We start from the raw sequence: 16,638 nt of genomic DNA, 5'->3' as shown, positions 1-16,638 counted from the left end.
ATTTAAAAGCAGAATTTACGTTACGTCTCCAAAGCTTGTGTAAACAAAAATATATAGCAAACGATAATGCTTTAAAACTTATAGTAGGTTATTTATTAAGAAATGTATCTGTATATGACATGAACCTGTTAGAACATTCCTGCAGTGGCTTGAATGTGTCAAATTGTAAAAGTAAACTTTTCTAAAATTAAATAAACATTATCCTACTTAATAATAATAATAATAATAATAATAATAATAATAATAATACAATTACAGTTGCAGGATGACACTGTATGTCTGTAACAAAATATAAAACATTCAAAGTATTTTAAATAGCCACTTAAGAGATAAAATTTGCCACTAAGCCCTAGGAGGTTAAAACATCTATAAAAACTGTGAAAAATAAAGCGGACTACTTTGCGGATTTCACCTATTGTGGGCTATTTTTACAACATAACTCCTGCGATTAACGAGGGACCACTGTATACTATATAGACTAATTGTTTTAATGGCAGAATGTTGAAATTGTCATTTTTTAAATTATACATTAAATTGAAAGATTGTTAAGTTTTAGTAGGAAATTACTAAGTAATTAAGATCAATTATGAAAGCAAGCAGGTAAAGAAAACGAAGGAAGCTGTTTCTAGCAGTTTATCCATAATCTAAACGCTTCTCAAACCTTGAATATGCTAGATTTAAATTCAGGCATTTCTGCTGATTTCCAGTACCCTGTATGAACCTTTTAAAGGAGAATGCTCAAGCTGTTCTTTTTCATACAATGAAAGTGAATAGGAAGCTGTCGAAGTACAAAATGGAATTAAATGCAGTCCGTGCGACTTGTGTCTTATATTAAACTACAGTAATCTGAATATTATATGTGTTCTGAAACCAACTGATCACTATGTGAGAGAAAAATACATGAAATGTGAATGCCAATTATTACTTCTGCATAATCAAAGTTGGTGTTTATAATGAATGAAGATGTAAATTTCAAAGCTTTTCGAAGTACAGAAGTCATATGGGCCAATTTTACGACATGTTTTTTTTGGAATCAACCATTGTTGTAGGAAAAAAAAGAGGAGCAAGACCAAACTTCCAAGGATGAAAGAAAGTCATACCAATTTGTAACAACAAAGGGGTGAGTAAACGTTGAAAGATTTTACATTTTTGAGTGAATTATTACTTTTGTAATCAGCATAACATTAGCAATTAGCTAACTATGCCATCAGGGAGCTGCCTCCCATCCCAATGCATAATCTTTGAAAGAACTGATATGGGTCTCTTTTGTCAAAAATAAACAAATACAAATAAAAATACAAAAAGAACAACAGTTATATCAAGACAAATTAAAAGCAGTAAGTTGTCTCTGTTCCTGTAGAAGTGTTCTCAAAAGTTAGCTAGCATTCAAATATCTAGAAATACAGCTAACAAAGCTTATTAGGTCAAAATTGCTATACAAAATGTGCAACTGTGGGACTACAGGACCAGAGAGCAGCATCAAGAGGTGCTTGAATGATATGGTGCACTCCCAATGTTTTTAGAGTGGAAAGATGTGTCTTTTTTGTCCGAGGGAATTTGATTTGGGAAAGGGACATTTTTTTGTTGGGCATGAGGAGATACATTTGCAGTCGTCTTCATGATCCATAGCAGAATATGCAACGCTGTGAACAATCTTAAAGAAAATATGTGTACACAAAGCTCTAAACAGCTCATTACCGTTTGGTCAGTCAGAGGTGGCAGAACAATCGTCTTCTCCATTGTGTTCATGACCAACTTCCAAAGCTCCTTCAGCACTCGCTTCAAGACTGTCTTCTCACAGATCTTGGCAAATAGTGTAAGGCTAACAAGGAAAAAGGTCAGATTGAAGTGGAAGTTGCCAGGAATACATCGAAATCTAATGATCTGCATCTTACTTGCTGTCAAGAAAGTCCATGATGGGTTGGAGGACATTGTCAGCATCCTGTGCTACGCTGCTGCAAGCACTTGCTGGCACATTTCCCGTTCCCTTCACCTGGCTAAGTATATCGCCCATTTGCTTGACATTTTCTTCAATGTTTGGCTGGAAACTAGCAGGAGAAAGAGATGGAGAACAGATGTTAGTATGAAAACAGTGCAAAACTACTTCCTCCTGATCTATTGGTACATCACCTGGTGGCAAATATCCTTGCAAGGTCGTCCAAAACATTGTTGAGCTTCACTTGAAGTTCTTTCAAGATGTCGCTAGCTTCAACATTCAACTAGAAAGCACATTAATGGTCAAACCACCAGAACTTGATCAGGCTCTCAAAAGGTCTTTGCTCAAGAAGCAAAATGTCGATTTGTGGTTTACTTACATCTTTACCTCCCATGGCCTCAAACATCTTCTCAAGCTGTACCCTGAGCTGCTGAATATTGTTGATGAGGATGCAGGGCTGTGCAGAGCAAAAAACAATGTTAAAGTGCATAAACCTCAACAAAAGGCCAATTCAACTTACTCATTGCAATTATTTCCATAAAAAAGTCAGATATGCAGACCTTCACAGCACCATCCTTTGCATTCTAGGATCAAAGAAAAGGTAACATACAGAATGGGTTAAATTCTAAATTTAAACATCTATTTTAAAACATTATGAACCCAATTCGATTGGTTTTTAAACTATTACCACTTTCTCCTTGGTGCAGTGGTTCGGGAAGTCTCTGGAGATAATATCCGCATAGGAGAGCAGAACGTTGCTGATGGTCTGTGGGGGAAAGAAACCGTGTAAAAACGAATCCAAAATGCAAAACAACTTCACATGTTACTGTTGCTAAAGGCTAGAATATACAAAAACAAAGTATGCACAATTTTGTCTGCCCAGATCTGGATGCGCCAATGTTAGTTTCTCAAAGTCAGTGCCAGTTTGCAGGTTTTGCGCAGTTGGAGTTGACAGATTTCAGAAGTGTGATGAATAGAAACTCTTATTTTTTAGGTTTAGACAATAGCCCATTTCACACATACACACCAGGCAATTTTCCGGAAATGGATCATGTGTGAACAGGCACTTTTTGAAAATACCGGTAAATTTGGTCAGGAAATTTTCCGGAAAGAGAAGTTGTAACATTACCGCTAATTTGCCAGAATGCTGTGAACGCAGAAGGAAAATTGCTGGAAAGAGCGGGTTTACTATTAGAACGCGCTGACGTAAGACGTCTACTCCAGCTAATAAGAACATTCAGATGCGTTCACATCCGCACCGTTTACGAAAATAAAAGATTTGAATATTTTTCCAGACACATTTAGCTGCTAGATGTTAGTCAGATAATGTTTCTATGTTCCTTCTTAATGCCAACTGTGGAAAGAATTATCGATAAAATGCTTATGATAAAGCGCTGTTTGTTTACCCCGTCTGTTTACAAATACAACCGCAGCCGTTTAGAGCTCATTTCTGGTTAATGATGTCAGAATTTACCAGTATTTTGGAATGGATGTGTGAATGGTCTTTTCGGGAAAAATTCCTGAACATTCCTGCCTGTGTAACCAGCGCTTTTTTGAATTTACCGGTAAAGCCATTCCGGTAAATTTCCGGATATTTATCGGTATTACTGTGTGAAAGGGGCTTATGATTCTATCCAATTCAAATATCAAACATGCCTGTTATTTTGGCCAACTTTAGAACATTGTTTTTATTTATAAAGCATGAGGAGCATGTTTAAGTGTGAGTTTGTAGATTTCCGATCATTTATCAGTGTGTGATCCTTACTAGTTTAATGTACGATTATTATTTTTCTTAACCTGTATGATATTTCTGCAGTAGTTGTAAAATAGAGGTTAGCTAGAAGGAGTTGTGTCAATCTATGCTGGAGATTGCGATATGAATCCCACTTGGTGTTGGGCGAAACAAACTGGAAGGGATAAATTGGTGCCATGACCCGGATGGGATGGATATTTGGTGGGTAAGTATATAGGAGGCCAGCTAGTTGGAGCTGTGTGAGTAAACCTCACTCCCCTGGCCTCCTATCAAAACCAGCTTGTAGTTAGGTGAGTAGAATCAGAGGGGTCACATTGGTGCCGTGACCCAGATGGGAGTGAGAATTAAGCAGGGTATATAAAGGAGGTATTAAGAGTTATGTGAATAAATCTAGCTTGTCTGGCCCCCCATGCCATAAACGTTGATTCAGATCTTTCCTGACATGGGGTGAACTAGATAAGTTACCATAAATATTTCTCAAAGGGGGGCTAGTAGAACCAGTGGGATACACATAATGTTCTAAAATCGGTTCCATTCTTTAAAGTTGTGGATTATATTTCAACCAATAAACGATAATAAAAGTTTGCAACCAAACTTGGTGACCAGAATTTCAGTTCGACTTTTTATGTTGTACAATTTGACTAGAAACTTCAGTAAAAGACAAAAATAAAATCTCACAGTCTGCACTTGGCTACAGCTGTCAGATTGTCTAAAGGCTTTGATGAAAGTAAATTAAATGATCATGAATCTGGTACAAATGTGAAGTTGTTAGCTGTGGACCTTGGCAAATCTCTTCATGTAGTGTCCGACGATCTGTGGGTCTGGACACTCCAGCTTCTTAATAATCTCGAAGCTCTGGTTAAGCTGTGAGAAGACGTCCACCACCGAACAGGAGAAGAGAGCGTGCTCCGAGGTTTGCTGGTACTGTAGGAAAGAAAAGGTTTGAGACGAGCAGTCAGAAAAACTAGAATAGAAAGAGCGAGAGACCACACAAGCAATTTGCGACCAGACTTCAGGTGTGGGCTCTTTCGTCTGGAAATAATTGGGTTTGAGGTGAGACTGTAGCAGGATCCCAGAGGTGGCTCGGTGAAACTAATGAAGTAAAGAGCGTGATTATTGGTTCTGGAACATGCTGAGGTGCTCCGAGGGCACTCGTTCATCACATTTTGGCATGTCTGGCTGCAGGCTGGAGGCCCACTGCTACTGTAACTCATCACAGCTGGTAAGCTCAATAGTTAGAATAACTTCACAGTAAATTTCCATCTCCATTTTCAAAGTTTTACTATAACCTTTTCTTAGTAATACTTTATTTTATTGTATTATTAATGCAATAAGTTACATTTCAATTTATAAGAGGAGATTGCTCGAGCCTTTCTTTCTCAGTGGCATTTAAAACATTTGGTAATGCAAAATAAAATACATTTTCATTTAATTTCATTAGTTTCATTTATAAAAGCCCTAAACAGTCATTTTCGCAAATCTAAAACATTAAATTGTTTACAAAAATTATTATTCTTATAAAATGTCGATAAATCTCATGTAAACTCTGTTGCCATTCCATACTTTGAAAATATTTTCAGCAAAATACACTTTTTAGCAATAAATTGATAAATTGTTGCAATTGTAAAAAATATGAAACATAAGTAACAGTATTTAAAAGCATTTTATGAATATAAACAGACTAATAATAATAACATCAATATTATTATTAATAATAATAGCTGAGATAAACCATTTAGCAATTTTATATTTTAAAAATTCATAATTGTTAAGTTTCAAGCATTAAGTACTTTATTATGGCCAGCGGAGAAATTAAAATGGTCGTGCCCAACTGAGTCTGGTTTCTCTCAAGGTTTTTTTTCTTCACTTTCGCCATTTAGTGAAGTTTTTTTTCCCTCTCCGCTGTCGCCACTGGCTTGCATGGTTCAGGATCTGTAGAGCTGCGCATCGTTGGATTTGCTCTTCAATATTTGGACTCTCAGTAGTGATTATTAAACCACACTGAACTGAGCTAAACTGAACTGAACTTAAACACTACAAACTGAACTACACTGTTCCTATTTACTGTGACCTTTTATGTGAAGCTGCTTTGACACAATCTACATTGTATAAGCGCTATACAAATAAAGGTGAATTTAATTGAATTGAATTTATTATACTAACAACGATTTGAAGAAATGATAATAAATATCAAAAATCAACATTAAAAAAAATTGTAAGTCATACTTTATTTCAGTCACAACAGTAAAGAAGAAAAAAACATAAAATATTAATAAATATTATAATTACATCTAGCAAATATTGCAATTATTACTGCATATAGTTAAAGTTCACCCAAAAATGAAAATGTCATTGTTTACTTGATTTTTCCTAGTTGAAAACCTTTTAGAGTTCCTTTCTTCGGTTGAACACAAAAGAAGATATTTAGAAAAATGCTGGTTGTTGGGTTTTATTGACTTCCATAATAATGTTTTTCCTATTATGCAACCAGCATTCTTCAAACTACCATCTTTGGTGTTTAAAACCACATGAGGTAGAATAAAGGATGAGCTCACTTTATTAAAATTGACAATATTCATTCATTCATTCATTCATTTTCTTTTTAGGTTAGTCCCTTTGTAATAAATCTGGGGTCACCACAGTGGAATGAACCACCAACTTATCCAGCACATGTTTTATGCAGCGGATGCCCTTCCAGCTGCAACCCATCACTGGGAAACATCCATACACTCTCACTCACACCCATACACTACGGTCAATTTTAGCATACCCAATTCACCTAAACCGCATGTCTTTGGACTTGTGGGGGAAACCGGAGCACCCGGAGGAAACCCACGCCAACACGGGGAGAGCATGCAAACTCCACACAGAAACGCCAAATGACCCAGCCGAGGCTCGAATCAGTGACCTTCTTGCTGTGAGGTGAACGTGCTACCCACTGCGCCACCGCATCGCCCCCAATTTACAATGTTTGAATATTTCTGGACAGCAGGACTTTAAGATAGGCCACACAAACACACAAAAACAGGAGATATAACTCTCACCCCATCTTTCTTGTCACGCTCTAGGGCTCCATGCAAAAAGTCTCTGGACACCTCCTCATTCTCATCCAACCACTGGATGACAAATGGCTCAAACCATCTGCAAAGCAACATCATCAACCAAAGCTCCATTACCGATCATTGCATACTCTGTGACATTCTGACTCATTTAGTATGCTTGTGATTCTATAACTGCAGATGTGTTTGGTGTGCAAAGTCATTATTTCTTTCTGCTTTGCTTCAATTTTTCATTATTTTAATAATTTGTCACGAATCACAAAAATGTTACCGACCAAAACACTTTAATATTTTCAGCAGAGTGTTATACATAGCAAAACATAATTTGTTGTTGTCTGAATAAGACAGTATATATATTTTTTTACCATCATCTATCATTTTTATTTTACTTTCCTTCATAATATTTTATTATTAATTTAATTCCGTTCATTCTTCTATTAAAAAGCCCTAAAGAGTTAATTTCCCAATTCTAAAACTTTAAATAGTTTTTAAATAATATTTAACTTGTAATAAATGTAAGAAATCTCATGTCAGTTCTGTTGCCATTCCATACTTCCATCAAATATTTCCATCTAATTCATTCTTATATTTAAGAGTTTCTTTGTAAAAAGTCAAAACTGTTACCACTTTATCAAAAGTATTTATCACTGATTTCATTAGTGCTGTTACTCTTAGCATTTATGCATGTGTGGGGGAAAATACATTTATTTTTATATTCTTTTCGTATCTTTATTTTTATTTCGAAAAAAAAGTTTAGACTAACAACAGATTAATCAATCTTTTTCTTTTGTATGATACTATATTACTGTGTTGCATACTTCTTAGAAGGAACTGCTGACAAGAGGGAAATAGCAGAATAAGAATAAATACAGTGCGGGGGGGCATTGCTCCAGACCTCTGTCTAATAAGAAGTCTAAACATGTCACAACGAGCTGGATGCTTGTAGAAGTTGTGAAATATATTGAAGATCACTTAACTGTTCAGTTCAGGTATGCACAGAAGGGTTGCAGAAAGAGGAAGTATGTTCGGGTGCAACAGCCAAGAGACTGCAGAATGACTGATGAGTGACGTTACGTCAAAACTCCACCTGTTAATATCAGTTGTGTATATATGCTGGAGTCGGGGAAATGCAAGATAGTTGCGAACCTCCTGAATGTAATTCTTGAATTGCATTGGGGTAACGTAACCCAGAGCTCTATCCTCGAATTATTCATTTGTATCTAATAAATTACTAATATTTTTGACACTGAAGAAAACCCTCTCCTGACCTTTTTTATTGAACACGCACGGAATTGGCTAGATATTCCAACATATGCTAGCAAGTGGGATTGAAAAATATCAACTCTGTTACCTTCGAACTCTTGTAGATTTAACAGAGTTGACAAATAATACTAATACATTGTTTTTGTTAAATGTGGAAAGTAATTTATGTCCAGTAATCACATAATTATTATATCTTCAATTATAGAATCACTTGCGTGTGTTCTGAGATTTAGGGCATCAGGATCTTCACTCACGTTGGATATTCAGGCACTCGGCTCTTGAAGAAAGGCAGGTCTTTGCAGTACTCATTGTAGAGCCACTTTACTTTGAAGTGAAGGTTCATGTAATCGGCGCTTTTGCACAGGCGGTTCTTTTCGTGCTCTGAAAGTCATGAGGTGAAGACAAAAAAGCTTATTGTGAAGCAGTTACATCTATGCAGAGCTGAGAACCCCTACTGGACCAGCAGATGAGAAGAGCTGCGCCGCACGTCGACTTTTCTCCTAGTGTGAAATTTAAGTGGCTGTCAGAGAGAAACCCTGCAAGGCTTGTGCTCCAGATACTTTCATTGGAGCACATCTCATCTGTTAGCCAAGTTATGATCATTAAAGGCTACAGTTGAAACTTTTTAATTAAAAATATCATGAGCTGCTGGAGTAAAAAGTTTAAAATGCACTTAACATTCAGTAATATTATTGCACTGGAACTGTGGGACGAGAGCAAAAGTTGAATAGATTTGAAATAATGGCACAAAGTCTATGTGTTTTTATAAAAATACTTTTTGCACTGTATAATCAAATATATATCGAATTGTCGAATAAAATGTGTCTCATAATTGACAACATTTAAATTATCACTGTACTGAATCAATATTTGTTACATTACTGAATTATTTTTGTATTAATTATCATTTTGCAACATCAGCAAAGTCAACATTTGCTTTACAACTGAATTAAACTGTATCAACATGGTTATTGAACAGATCTGAATCAACATTTACATAATTGACATAGTTTGTAACATCAGAACTTATTAAATTGAATTTTTCTTCATGGCTCAGTCAACTTGTGTTTTACAATATAATTATTTTGCAGCAATAAATCAAATTATTGAATCAAATTAGTTTCATAACTGATCAATTTTGCAACATCGACACAGTTACTGACTTGGATTAAATCATTATTTGATTTATAGTTCTATCACATTTGTTTCATAGTTGAGAGATTCTGCAGTACGGACACTTACTGAATCAAATTTGTTTCATAACTGACCAATTTTGCAACATCCACAAGGTCTCTGACCTGAACTGACTGAAGCGGAATGACAAAACTACTGTTTTCTACAGTATACAGCTACTGAACTGTTTCATATTTGACAAATTTTGCATCGACACCGTTAATGGACTGATCTGAATCAACATTTGTCTTAAAGCAGAATCAAATTTATTTTAGAATTTAAAAAAATTGTGCATCCTTGACACCGTGAATCAAATCTTTCATTATTGACAAATTTTGCAATATCAACAGCGTTACTGACCAGAAATTTAGATGCCATTGAACTGACTGAAGCTGAATAACAACACTATTACTTTCTATACAGCTATTTTCAACTTGAAAAAGTCAACTTGTGCTTCATAATTGATTATTTTGCAGGACAGAAAATTAAAATGTCTTTCATAACTAATCATTTGTGCAACATCGACAATTACTGACTTAAATGAAAACAATATTTGCTAAATAGTTCTGTCAGAATTGTTTCATAATTGACATATTTTGCAACATCAACACTGTTACTGACCTGAAATGAGATACCACTGAACTGACTGAATAACAACATTACTATTTTCTACACTATAAAGCTACATTAGGACTAAACTTTGTTTCATATTCGACAAATTTTGCATCATCAACACTGTTATTGAACTGATCTGAATCAACATTTGCCTTATAGCACAATAAAATTAGTTTCATAATTGAAAAATTGTGCATCACTGACACTCATTGAATTAAATTTGCTTAATTATTGACACATTTTACAACATCAGAGCTTACTGAATTCAACTTTTCTTCATGGCTGAATTGTGTTTTATAATTTATCATTTTACAGAACCGAGACCTCAAATTTCTTTCATAAATTATCAATTTTGCAACATCGACACTGTTACTGACTTAAATCAAATCAATATTTGCTTCATAGTTCTATCAGAATTTTTTCACAATTGACATATTTTGCAACATCAACAGCATTACTGACCTGAAATGAGATGCCATTGACTGATGCTGACTGATGCTGAATAACACTATTACTTTCTATACAGCTATTTTTTATCAGATTTTACATCATCAATCTTAAATCGACTTAATGAACATTTGCATTGTGTCCACATAAGTCAGCAGTGATGAATAATGACCCTAATGTCTTCTGTAGAAGTGTTTGATCGCTGAATTGAACTGAACAAACTACTGTTCTTTACAATAGAATCTAAATTTATCTAATATATTACAATATTTTCAAATTTTTACCCCCAAAAATGCTTTGAAGCATCTCTATTGTACAAAAGTGTTATATAAGTAAACCAATATTGAGAAAATCACTTAGACTCACCTTCCATTGCGTACTTCATATCTTGGGCAAACAGGTTCCACATAACCTCTGCGCTGATCTTCCCAACATTGAGTTCTTGCGGAAACCTGAGTGGAGCAGAACAGCCTATATTAAGGTCCTAAACAAGAGTTGCATTTGGGCGTTTTGTGATACCAGACTCACTGGTTAAGGCAGGGCGTGTAGGAGTTCTTGTCTTCTTCAATAATGGAGACAATAAGAGTGATCAGCTTGGACCAGAAGTCCAGGTTCTTAATGCTCGGGCCTTGCTCCTCTGGAGGAACCTCTCCTTTTTTGTTCTGCACAGAAAGAATTCATTTGAAGCACTGAATGTGCTTTTACAATCTTCCAACAAACAAGTCAAAATATTACTGACTTTAGGGGAACAAGATATAGAACAATCCTTCAAAGCTGTGCAGCAAAATATAGTAAGTAGCCCAGGGTCGGATGTTTAATTCAACAGAGAGAGAGTGTTTGATATTTATGAGGGGAGTCTGTAAAGTCTTCAAAGCAGCGTAAACAAAAGCTGCGAGATGAACTGCTCTGATAAAAATGACTTGTGGGGCAAAGCGTTTTTGGGATTGATCGGGGTGCATCGACTCACTGGGTCTGTTTGGTATTCTCGGCTATAGAGCTCATGGCAGTTGTTAAAAATGTATTCGTAGGTGGAGTTGAGGCAGGCCTTCACACAGTCCTTCACCACCTGACTGGCACGAGGAGGACTCTGAAGCTCCTGGACCTGGAGGATACAAATTTACGGTCCAGATCATTCAGAAGTGAAACCAAGCACCAAGTAGAGCCTCAGTTTATGACTGCACTTACACCATTAACATCAGCATCAACTAACCTTCATCCTGAAGAACGTGATACTGGTCAGTAGGTCCACCGTAGACTTAAGATCCTGTAGTCTTTCAGGACTGCTAGCCGGAAAATTATTCTGAGACAAGAAATGGTGTCATCAATACTCTTTTTCTACTTAAAATATATGTTTTAATTGGGGATGCAGAATATATATCGGTGGAGAAATCGTTATCGGCCGATAAATGCAATTTTTTATGTTATCGTTATCGGTCCGATGTCAAAATTAGGCCAATTTTTTAAGCCAATAAATTACTTAATTGTACAGAACTGCTTGCCTCGCCCATGCGCATGTTTTTGGTATGCTAATTTATGTAAAATCATGAATATAGGTCTATATAATCACCTTGCAATTTTGAAATTATTGCTTTTTTTTTGCTTTGAGGAGGCTATTCAGTTCATAAGATCAGTTCAAACTTTTGTGAGTTTTTTAAAAATAAAATTAGTTGTTCACTGTATAATTGAAATATTTATGTTTATCGGCTATAGTATATCGGCTATCGGCCTCCAAATCTTAAGAGTTATCGGTTATCGATATCGGCCAAAAATCCATTTCGGTGCATCCCTAGTTTTAATGCTGTAATAATCTTTTATAATATAGTTATTGTCAGCTGTCTGATTAGGGAACACCACAGTAAGCATTTTAAACACCAAAAAGTCACAATACCCTGTACATTGAGAGGTCAATCCTCAAAGAGTTGTGGAGCTGGTCCAGAAGTTTCACAAATCGTTCTTTCTAAAAATTACACACATAAAAAAGTATTAGCACTGAAATCTTCATTTGACACTACAGAAAAAAATTATTTATACACTCAATTTTGTGATTTTGTGATTTTTGGCTTTCTATTTTTCCGGTCTACTCTTAAGAAACATCCAAAATACACTTTTGAGTGTTTCTTTCATCACACTTTATGATTTTCTGCCCAATATTTCTATTACAATACAGATTTTTAAAGGCTTTATTTCTCAAAATGAGTTTTCAGCAGCTTTACACGCACCAAATAGCAGTTTTATTCATATATGTATTCTGAAGGTTTTTATTGAGAGATTTGTTCGTGCATACCTTGCCTGATAATAATAATCAAGATGTTAAGCAAAATACAATTACAATACAATTGTGAAATAATTCGTGAAAATATACTTCTTTTTTTGCTGTTTGTAGTATTCAGTATCATAGTAGTATCACCCTCAAATTTTACAAAATCTGCCGATGTTCAATGCCTCATAACGTCCCAAACACATACTATACTCCATATAACTATTGAATTTCAACCCAGAAACTAAGCTTTTTTTGCACTGCAATTGATGATAAACAGTTTAAATTACAAATCTGACCTCTTCCCAACAGGGAAAACCAGCAACAACCAATGTCATAGCATTGCAATCAAAAAATGTCATTATATAGAAGTCAATGGGACAAAAACAGCCCTGAACATAACAAAAGGTTAGTCAATTAAGCCAGAGTGTATTGTGTATATATAAAATATATAGAATTTCCCCAAATATGTGTTAAAATAAGATTTGTTCCAAAAAATGATTTAATTTTCTAAAACACAGAAAAAAAATTGTGGCCAAAATAAGACTCAAAATCACCCCAGAGTGGTGGAAAACATCCCGAACAGCACATAAGGGGTGAATAATGCCTTTTTTTGCAATTTTTAAAGAAAACAATAAAGTGGGTAAATATAGTGATAACCATTAGTTATTTTTTACCCTCTTAGCCTGCAGTGAATAAGAAACTTACCCCAAAGTTGGAGGCAGCGAAGCGGTCAGAGGCGGATACGTTGTTAGTGGCTTGGGTTGTGTGAGCATAGTAAGCATTGATGTTGGCTAGTAAGGTGCTCATGACCGCAGGCACTCCAGGACACATGTACTTCGATGACAAGCAGGCAAAGTGTCTAAAAACAAGACAGCACAAATATATTGTAAGAAAACAACTAAAAGGTCAATGGCAAGACTGTTGGGGACATTCATACGTCATGGCTTGATAAATAGACTCCACTCCGTAACGCATGGCAAACTCATCGACGATTTCTTGTGGCGTCTCTTCAAAGTAAACTTTCCATGCATCATCGCCCTTGGCATCTGGTATCTTCACCACACCATTATTTTGAATGTCTGTTAAGTAGTGGAAAAGGTTCTGTGGAGAGATGAAGGGAGGATGTAAACCAATTTGACTCAGACTAATTTGATGGGTGGAAAATGGGAATGACAAACATGACCATGGTAGAATCAGACTGACCTCGTGTAAGCAAGTGTACTGGACGTGGTACGGAGCTACGGTTTCTTCGCCTTTGATTTCCACACTGATGTGCATACGAATGGCTCCAGACACGGCAGACTTGTCTGTACGCTTATCTAAGAGGAAGCGAAATGAAGCTGGTTAACATTCAAATCATACAAAAGACAGAAACATAAAAAAGGGTACAATATGGAGAACATCAGCATACAAAAATCATATGAAATCTGAATTAAATGTTAAATTGCACAACAATCTTAATACAAGAAAACTATACAGCAAAGAAAATCATACAGAAATGATTTGAAAGAGAATATTAAGAAGAAAAATTAAGTTGATTTTACAATCAATAAGCAGATAACCGAAAGTTAAAATATATATTTTTATATTGCATTGTATTATACAAGTAGTATTAGGCCTGTTTTATAAAGAAGTTGAATCTATTTGATACACTGCAAAACAAAACATCATGGTATGCTCCATAATCTTTACCCTCACTTCATTGGTCATTGACAAATAGGGTCAAAGTTGATCATTGTTTGATATTTTAGAACTGCATTACAACCTTACCTTTACACTTTTGTGTTATCAAATAATTTCTTTATTCAGATTTTATTACTCACCTAGATTGTACCAGACGTCCATTTCTCCGCTCAGAGTTCGCACCTCGATGATGGTCTGACCGAGAAAGTCATCAGACTCTCGTTTGAACTTCTGCTTTACTCTGGACTTAATATCATCGTCCTCATCCCAAACACGAACTTTGATGCGATCAGAAGAGTTGTGACACTCACTGTTGAGAAGTTTGTGTATCAGAGTAAGCAATGACCCTTGATATAATTAATTTGGGTTTCGATTCAAACAAATAGTCCACTTACAAATTAAAACTCTCATCCCATACAGGGTTGAGATTTCCATAAATGGTCTTTGTTCGTTTTTTGGTCTTGCCTACTTGAACTGTAACATAAGGGTCGCTGGAACCGGTCTTATCCTTTGCCTGCAGACCCTGAGCACATAAAACTAAAAAAAGAAACAGGGTTAATACTAAGACGAAATATAATATGACATAACAAACATGTGCTAGCTGAAGTGGATCATTACCGGTGATGCTGATCTTGGCCGACCACTTGGATGTTCCATCCAGGACACTTTGCTTAATCTGCTTCATCTGTGCCACGTGTGTGGCCTTGATGACTGCAAACACTTCCTGGATCAACTCAAATATCTCAGGCTTGTTCCGTTCACGGATCTTCATGCGGTCTTTCAGCACCATAATGATGTTCTGTGTGCGATCTTCAGCTCCATGTTTGGAGCTCTTCTCTGCCGCCCCTGTGAAAAACAGATAAGGTCTATTTTAAATGCGCCATTATGCTTTTTTAAAGTTCATGATTTAGTTTTAGGCCAGTTGTCAATGACAGACTGCAGCATACTACCATTTTATTGTTTATTATATTATTAAACTTCATGTAAAAAAATTCTACTATAAACTTTGTTACATTGGTGCCGAAACACATGAAAATGGAAGGACATGCAGAGATCCCTGGCAATGGGAGAAATTCCTGTGCAGAGCAGGGATTTTCATGAGTCTGGTGTTGTGGACACTTGATGCTGGAAGAGCTTATAGGGAACAGCTGCCAGCTGTGAGGGGACTGAGGAGTTAAAACCCTTGCCAGAGGCCAGAGTAAGGGGGTATATCTAATGGCTGGGGTGGGGTATAGACAAGAGCTGTGAAAGTCGGGTGTAGAAAGAGTGGTGACAACTGTCCTCCACACCAGCCTTGATTCCCATGCAGGAGATCAGGAAGGTAAAGTCTCTGTGGGTCAGTTGTCGAGGGCTGCTGCTTACTTCCACTTAGATGTTTATTTTATGATAAAGGTTTAAGTTAACCCCCCCTTGATGTAAACTTTGTTACATTGGTGGCGAAGCCTGTTAGGAATAAAGGACACACTGTCAAAGAGCCCTTGCTCCTGGGGGAGATTTGCAGTGCTGAGAAAGGAATATGCAGAGTCTGCCACCATGGATGCTTGTCGCTGGTACTTGAAATGGTTGTTGGGGGTGGGGGACAGACTCGCTGCTCTCTGCTGGAGTATGGAGCTGCCATTCATGAGGGGACGGACCAGTTGACGCCGCTGGCCAGAAGCTAAGGCCTGGTGAAGCCCATCATGAAGTGGAGGATTAGGCAGAGTGAGGGAACACTGAGGAGGAGCGATTGCTGGCCATCAGGAGACCCGCCTCAACGTTCCTTCAGCTATAAACTTTATTACAGCTTGTGCAGGAAGTAAGTCTGAAATTCATGTTGTCTTTATCCAGGGAGTTCATTATCAGTTGCAATGTTTTGGAAGACAATAACTTGCGTTATAACTTTGATCTTTAAAACTTTGCAAACAACAATATTGCACACCGCATGAAAAGTTATATCTGATAAAAGATAATAGGGGAACTTTATGACAAAATAAAAAAACAATTAAAGAAAAGTAAAAAGAGTTTCTTACTCTGCAGGCAATCGGCATTAAGTAAATCTTGACACTTCTCATGGCACTTGACCCCACATTCTGTGCAGCGCATGCCCTGTCGAGCAATGCCCCACAGAAGCCCCTCACACTCGTAGCAGTAGGTGGGTGTTGTAGCCGTCCACACCTCAAAGTTGTGCGGTGTAGTACAGGAGATGGGGTAAATCAAAGCTTGCAGGGTTTTCTTATAGACGTGACTCTTCTGCAAGACCAAGATAAATCAACAGGTAAACGGGAAATGGCTCTGAGCAGTAAAATGTGAATGTTCAGGAAGAAAAATGACTTGCTGACATACCAATTCTTCATTGTTAAGTGTGCTGGAGGCCATAGCTGAAGTTATGCCTGCTTTTCGAGAGTTCTGTACTAGAGACTAGAGAAAAAACAGAAATTTAGGAGAAAATTGAGAAATTGTGTGTATTTGT

The 16,638-nt window shown here is 36.5% G+C and overlaps 1 protein-coding gene across 1 annotated transcript in view; it reads right to left on the bottom strand.

Moving 5' to 3' along the window:
- Positions 1–16,638, bottom strand: part of unc13a (unc-13 homolog A (C. elegans)) — a 55,289-nt gene that overhangs the window by 22,325 nt on the left and 16,326 nt on the right. Inside the window, exons 14-35 of the mRNA XM_056447364.1 lie at positions 16,512–16,586; positions 16,199–16,418; positions 14,808–15,035; positions 14,585–14,726; positions 14,330–14,499; positions 13,710–13,825; positions 13,444–13,607; positions 13,212–13,365; positions 12,135–12,203; positions 11,457–11,546; positions 11,214–11,348; positions 10,775–10,908; positions 10,613–10,698; positions 8,266–8,392; positions 6,734–6,830; positions 4,470–4,613; positions 2,625–2,702; positions 2,497–2,520; positions 2,316–2,393; positions 2,131–2,219; positions 1,896–2,048; positions 1,699–1,822 (exon numbers count right to left, since the gene is read on the bottom strand). Of these exons, the coding sequence (XP_056303339.1) occupies positions 1,699–1,822; positions 1,896–2,048; positions 2,131–2,219; positions 2,316–2,393; positions 2,497–2,520; positions 2,625–2,702; positions 4,470–4,613; positions 6,734–6,830; positions 8,266–8,392; positions 10,613–10,698; positions 10,775–10,908; positions 11,214–11,348; positions 11,457–11,546; positions 12,135–12,203; positions 13,212–13,365; positions 13,444–13,607; positions 13,710–13,825; positions 14,330–14,499; positions 14,585–14,726; positions 14,808–15,035; positions 16,199–16,418; positions 16,512–16,586 (2,697 nt within the window). The remainder of the gene's footprint in view (positions 1–1,698; positions 1,823–1,895; positions 2,049–2,130; positions 2,220–2,315; positions 2,394–2,496; positions 2,521–2,624; positions 2,703–4,469; positions 4,614–6,733; positions 6,831–8,265; positions 8,393–10,612; positions 10,699–10,774; positions 10,909–11,213; positions 11,349–11,456; positions 11,547–12,134; positions 12,204–13,211; positions 13,366–13,443; positions 13,608–13,709; positions 13,826–14,329; positions 14,500–14,584; positions 14,727–14,807; positions 15,036–16,198; positions 16,419–16,511; positions 16,587–16,638) is intronic.

Source organism: Danio aesculapii, chromosome 22 (assembly GCF_903798145.1).
Source record: "Danio aesculapii chromosome 22, fDanAes4.1, whole genome shotgun sequence".
NCBI classification, from domain to species: Eukaryota; Metazoa; Chordata; class Actinopteri; order Cypriniformes; family Danionidae; genus Danio; species Danio aesculapii.
This window is presented reverse-complemented; position numbering and strand designations above follow the sequence as displayed.